The 7330-nt window shown below is 35.5% G+C and overlaps 1 protein-coding gene across 1 annotated transcript in view; it reads left to right on the forward strand.

The window, feature by feature from the left end:
* The first annotated feature begins 3646 nt into the window (after positions 1-3646).
* Positions 3647-7330, forward strand: part of LOC105456407 (calcium release-activated calcium channel protein 1-like) — a 17798-nt gene continuing 14114 nt past the window's right edge. Inside the window, exon 1 of the mRNA XM_011700401.1 lies at positions 3647-4267. Within this exon, the coding sequence (XP_011698703.1) occupies positions 4234-4267 (34 nt within the window). The 5' untranslated portion in view covers positions 3647-4233. The remainder of the gene's footprint in view (positions 4268-7330) is intronic.

The raw sequence follows: 7330 nt of genomic DNA on the forward strand, positions 1-7330 counted from the left end.
GTCATATCTCGAAAAATGACAATTTTCAGTTATTCAGTTGGAAAAGATGGATTTTGGCGTGTACTTTTATCTGGTGATGAATAACTCAAAATTGTCAATTTTCGAGATATGACACTGTTGCAGCAATACCGCGATATGTAGGTATACGTGATGCGGTAGTAAATGTATTAGAATTTATGCGACTTCGTAGGATAAATATGACTACGAAATATTGATCTTCCATTTATGTATTATGCATACTTTTATAATGAATTTTTTAAAAAAGAAAGAGGGGAGAGAGAGAGAGAGAGAGAGAAGAACAGAGTGTATTTATGTCAGTTTTATTTAGTATTAATATATTCTTTTATATATTTGGAGTAAACTGCTTAGCGAAAATTTCATAGAAGAGGATTTATTTATTCAGTTATTTTGTGACATTTTGACTTAAAAGCTGTTGAAAAAGATTTTAATAATTAACGTTTTTTCCTTATTTTGCATTTTATTTTCAGGTAAAATTCCTTTTATAATAGAAACTTAATGCTAATTTCTAATTTTATATTGACTTGGTGCATAATTAATCAAAATTAAAAGATTTTGGCCGACAAAATTTAAAATTTATTATGAAATTTTGATTTCTGAATCATTAAATAATCAAAATTAAATATAACAACAGTATTTTGTATAAATAAATTTTAAATAATAACTTTTTGCTACGTATTTTAGCGACATAAACATTTCAGAGTTTTTTTTTTTTTCCTTCAGAAAATGCTATGACGCAAGTTACTCTCATTTTCTAATCGTGACTTCTAATTTTTTTAATATCAACATATTTTACTAAGAACACACTACGAGTCTTTAAAATTCAGGAACTATCATTTGATATCTATTAATATCTATTAATATTCTTAGTACGATCAACAAAATTCCTCGACGGTTACATCCTCACTAGATTTACGTAATCTTATATAGAATACATAGAATAATACATACATTCAATTTCGAACATGAAAGAAGGAAATCACTTTGCCTTTCACATTTTATCGGCATGCGTATGTTACTTAATATTACACTTAATTTTGCGAATCAAATAAATTGAAGCGAACGAACGTGAGCGCGCGTTTCTATTTTCGTCGTGTAGCGTGACATAAAGAAAAATTCACTGGCATAGACCAATCGCAGAAATTTGTAAACTCGACGCCGAGGCTGAGGAGTGTTTATATACACGTTAGAAACTGACATAAACACTCGTCAGGTTAAGTAACGACGCGATTTAATTATGCAAGAATTGCATCCGACACACCCATTTATTATTAATCATCTTGATGACATAATTTTGATAAAAGTGCTGTCACGGAAAAAATTCTACTGCATGACGTCGGTGATTTTTTTTTCATTCTTATCATTCTTCCTTAATCCTTTTAATTTAAAATAAGAACTTTCCAATCGATAGATTCGATTAATCAGAGTAAAGTTGACGAACAAAGAACATTTACAAAATTGTTTCCCTTGATTTTGAAATATTTTTATTTCTCCCTGTAAAATTACGTTATTGGAGAGCAATTGTCACGAAATTCTTTGAATAAAACAACACTTAAGTGTCGGAGCAGTTAATAGCGATTGTTGTCGATGTTAATAATGCATTAATTCGGCTCGTATAAAAGTCAGCCGCGTGGAACGAGGGGTGCCGGTAAACAAGCGGCGACAAAAAGAGGTCAAATTAAATACTCGGCAAGATTTAAGTCAATGAAATACAATTGCTATCACGGCGTTTAACGCTTCGACTGCAACATTAATGCATTTGGGTTTTTGTAGGCTAAAACACTTTGTAAACATTGAAACCTAAGACGTAACTTCAATTGATCTCGACGCATTAAACTGGTCTCTCTATATTTATTCGTGACTAACGATAGATTATAGTTGATGCGATTGAATCAATCATCGGATTCAATCTCTGTACGAGGTTCAAATTTCGATGCTGCAAACACGCGGAAATATTATTCAACAGTCAGTTAGTGATATACATATATGTGTTTTTCTAGTTACTATAGTATTTATCATATAATTTGAAAATTGAAGCGATCATTTTTATTTAATGCACGCACTCGGAGGAAATATTTTTTCCTGGCGCTATCGACTCCTCTTTCAGCGCGAGTAATCGCTTTTTTAATATAATTATCACGGTATTGTGACGTAAAGCTTTGAACTTCGATATTTAAACGATATAGGTATAATATAGGTGCGTGCGTAGAAATAACAATATTATTCCGGAGGTACTGTAATATTTTTTTATTAAACCCTATTAATTATTAATAATATCAATTAATCTCTCAAAGGGAATGACACGCTTATCCTACACTGAGAGAAAAATTTTTGGTATTCGTAACTATAATTACACACACAAAGTACTATAATTATGATTATTACTACTATAATGTAATAATAATTATATATATAGTTTTATCAACAATATACATATATATATACATAGTTGATATCAAAGCTTACATTATAGTTATTATTACCATAAAAATGATTGCAATTATCATAAAAATGGTTGCGATTATCATTATTTAATTATAATTTATAGTCATTTTTGGAGCCCAACTATATTTTATATGGTTGGCTCTGAAAATTACTATAAATTATAGTTAAATAATGATAATATTTATAGTTACAAATACCAAACATTTTTCTCTCAGTGTACAAATTGAATTCTTAATATGAGACCGTTCTTATTAAAAGAGTTTGAAAATGGCTTTTCTTTGCTAAGATTTTTGAATCTCAATATACAGTTAACTCAAAATAATTTTTTTTCGCATACCAAGACACCAATTTCTTGTTCTACACGGAAAGAATGGTTTTGCTATAAAAGTATCTAAAAACTTAGCTAAAAACAGATCTAAAAATAATTTTGTTGGGCCATGAACACAATTACGTAGAATACTCAAACTGGTTGTTAGAATGTAAATCTTTTTTTACAGCATTATTAGTGAGTGTTCTATATTATTATTTTGATGGTCCAATAAAATTATTTTCAGACCTGAGTCTAGCTAAATTTTTAGTATATGAGCAAAACCGTTTTTCCGTGTATTAACATAATAAGTCGAAATAATATGAAGAAAAGTGACCTGAAATCGGCATAACTTATTTAACCGTATACACGCGTTAATTTTGAAATCTACACGGAGAGAATTATATTTTAAAATTTACCCTGAAAATCGTAGAACAACATAGTATATTTCGACGAATTTTATGTGATTTTTATTATTATTTTTTTAAATATACTACAACAAATTTATTAAAGTGCACAGTAAAAAACAGAGAAAATTATATAAAATTTGTCGAATAACTATGTTGTCCTATGATTTTCAGGGTAAATTTTAAAAGAAAATTCTCTCCGTGTACCATTAATAATTTATATCGTCCATTAGGACGCCTCGTGCCTGATTACATGCCTGTCGCGAGATAATTCTTGGTTCGCGATACTAACTGGATCCTCGTCAGTCCGCAATCGTTGCCGCTCTACGCTACAATCCATCGCGTGCTCTCGCTATGATAAGCGACACGCGAGAAATACAGAGTGAGGGAGAGAGAGAGAGAGAGATTCCAGTTTTCTCGCGACCGGTGTACCGTTGCTTTCCACGCTCAACTGACACGGCCGTGGCTTTTCGACCAATACTCCGAACGAACACGGCCTTACGAGAGAGCAACGTGTGCCAGTCGACACTCGCGAGCGTAACGCGTACACCGCGCGCACCGCGGAGAGTGCTTGCCGTGCTTCTTTTCCGCTCCTCCTCGTTCTAGCGGTTCTTTTACCGCGAGTGCTAACGGGAATTCCCGTCGGACTCTTCCCGACTTCTGGACCCGGGGGGCGAGATTCACGGATTTTTCCCGACTCTCCCCTCCTCGGTTTTACGCAATTTTACAATTGAAGTTAACGTTACCGCGCGCACGGTGGAGTATATAGTCCTCGGCGGTGATTTCGGATTTCTGTACTATAAATATCGAGAAGAATGATATCTGTGATGTTTATTCGTGATAATGGAAACGCGACGGACGCCGCGCAGAGTACAGTTCCGCGTGTAACGTCGGATAGTAAAATTCGCATCGAGATGTCGAAAACCTCGTTAGTTTTAGCCTCGATGTATTCGGTATAGGAAGAACTGTACCGGTGCTCACGAAACTCATTTCGCATTCCGAGTGCGTAGCGAGTTACTGCGACCCGTTCTTCGTGGCCGGCCTACCTTTGTGAACATGGAAACCCGTCGACGTATTGACACCGGTACCTGTAAGTTCTTTGAAAAATTGACGTACAAAGTGATTTTACCTTGCGAAAACGCTTACTTAGTTTCGTAATTATAGTCTTTCATTTTTTTTCTTAAATTAGCATTATAATTTTACTTTATTATTTTGCTTGACTTATTCATTGTTTCTAATTAACGTTATAATTATACTTTATCATTTTGCTTGGTTTATCACAAAATGAGCTCAATTTGTTTAATTACCCCTAAAAATTATTTGTATTTATATACATGACGTACAAGATGCGCTCGTCAAAAAGTTTTCCGTTGAAGAAAAAGATTATTCGTGACCGTGAAATACTTACTATCTCACCGTTATCTTTTGCGTTTACCTTGCATTGTTTCTACGCATGAAACAAAGTACGTGTGTAATATGTTTGGTTATCGAATGCCTTGCTACTTTTTCTTTAAGATATCGATGTAGTAACGTTCGGTAACTGGCGAAGGTAAAGTCGAGAAGCTTTAGTCATGACTATGAGGCACAGTGACTTGCGAAAGACTCGTCAATTGGAATTTGTTACTTGCTTCTTTTCTCACTCGGGTTCGCCGTTGAAACAAATTTTCGCCGGATTTCCCTCGCGTTACCGACCTCGAGATAAATCAAAACAGAGACCGCGAGTGTAGGTTCTCGGAAGTGCGCACGTGTGCGCGAAACAGACTTTTCAGTCACAACACAGCGTCTGTAATCGCTCGTAAGTCGCGCAATAACAGGATACCGCGAATAATAGGCTGCCAACGTAACATAATGTAGCGTCGTGCCCGCGACTCGTCTTCGGCCGACAAGTTAGAGCTCCCGAAAACCGGGCATTCTTGGGTCAAAATGATGAAGAATGTCTCTGGGACACGTCGATTAAATCGCGCGCGAAGAAAGACATACGTACAAATGACGGCTTTAATTAAGATTCTAGGACAACATCGTCGCTTGGCTGCGATAAATATCAAGCATTTATAATGAAAGCGAGATAGCGATTCCCATCTCGCACATTTCCTGAATTGCAACCACGCTGGTATTATTATTTATTTTTCCGATCACTCGAGAATATGCATCGCATTGCCGTTATATTTCTTGTATACGGAATTATTTTGAGAACGTGGTGGACGAAAATAGAAAACGTTTCAATTAATTAATTTCGTCACGATAAATGATGTGCATAGAGGAAAGAAAACAGTTAATTTACATTGGTAATTAGTGACTAAATACATAAATATTTTCTGATAAGTGTCTGTTGATAAAAGTAAATTCTAATTCAAGGATAAGAGACTGTACTTTGTAGACATACTTGTGACTGCAGTACATACGGAAAGAACATATACACGATTTTGCTGGATTCAGATCTGAAAATAATCCTTGTTGAACAATCAAAATAATTTTGTTGGAAAGTCAAATTGATTGCTAGAATATCAAAACGTTTTAGAGCAATGCTTATCATTTTTAACTTCCGACAAAATTATTTTGATGGTTCAACAAGAATTATTTTCAGATCTGTATCCAGCAAAATTTTTAGATCTAGCAAAATCATTCTTTTCAAATACTTGTAGAGAATGTATAGATATACTTTTTACGTCATCCTATTTTCCGCGAAAGAAAGAACGTTGGCCTGTGGGCCAAACATCTTTTAACAATTTTGCATCACAAGAGAGTCATAATGGTGACACTTTGTGTGAGTCATCGCCGCGTTCGAAAGAATCAACAGAATTTAATAACGTTCGACCTTTTTCGCTGCAGGTCCCGTTATCTCGCGCGGGAAGTATCTCACGACGACGCGGTTTGTTGATTCGGGCTTCGACGGGTTTTCACAGAAAACATCGGGCCACGTAGTATCTACGAAATTTATTTATAATCCATCGTTTATAATCCAACCGTAGATCATTTGGAAGTCGAGACGACACACTGATCGCGATCGTTTCATCCACCGTCTGTTTTAAGTAATAACATTTGACGCTTTTCCCTATTAAAGATACATAAAGTAACGCTCCAGTAAAGTATTCAAAATATTTTATTCAAAGGAAATATATACGGAGGATGTAATCCCGGTTATAAATGGTCACTCCTCTTTATTTCTCATCGTTAGAAAATACAAATTAATGAAGTTCAATTTTATACTTCGAATCGACGAACTCCATTGCGATCATAAACTTGATCCATTCGAACCATCGCAAATGCGTACGAGGCGTTAAATTTAAGTTAAGATTAAGATTAAGTTTTAATCATCTTGCCACAGTCCTTTCTAGTTTAAAAAGTAAAAGGGAGTTATTTCAAAGGCGCGAGATGTCCAAAGTGGGACGCCCCGTAATCAGAGACGTTTCTTAATTGTAAGGAGTCCATCTCGGCCTCTCGTTCGTTACGAACGTTAAACGAGGTGTTAAATAGATCAGACCGACCGCGCTAACTGTAACTAGGCTACCGGGGGGATGCCCCGACCCTGACTATACCGCGCGGCAAACGAACGCACCGTCTTCACGGCGCAGAGTAGGCGACCGCATCCTGGACGGTTGCCATCGAGAGATCTAAATAGAACTCTACCCGCCGTCCTCCGGCGGCGGGACGACCACTTTGCGGCCGTCCCAATAGATTCCGTTTCGTCGACCATTACGCGCGAGAAGTGCGTACATCTTATTAATCGATGGATGAATAACGCTCCTAACATATAACATGGGCGCATCCCCCGTCTTAGTCGCAGAATATCTAGGCTGTGGAACGTTTAAATTACCTTATTCTAGTACATAAAAGTGGAGCGCTGTATATCTGCCAAGTGTATACGTTACAATTGTAAATGAAATTATTTAGTTAAAATAATAATTAATATATCTTGACAGCATGCGAGATACTTTTTTATATACGGATCCCAAATACATATTTTTTTCATTTAACGGTTTTAATATGTCAAAAACATGTCGAAATATTGGGTGGATCCATATATTCGTTTGGTTTTTGAAGGCTGAAATGAAACAAGTTTTTTTCATACAAAGGATGAATTTTAATCAATGATATATTTTCCGTTTTTGTTGATGGCAAGAGGTCATCAACAAAAACGAAGAATATATCATTG

The sequence above is a fragment of the Wasmannia auropunctata genome, unplaced genomic scaffold, assembly GCF_000956235.1.
Source record: "Wasmannia auropunctata unplaced genomic scaffold, wasmannia.A_1.0 LD335690.1, whole genome shotgun sequence".
In the NCBI taxonomy this organism is placed as follows: domain Eukaryota; kingdom Metazoa; phylum Arthropoda; class Insecta; order Hymenoptera; family Formicidae; genus Wasmannia; species Wasmannia auropunctata.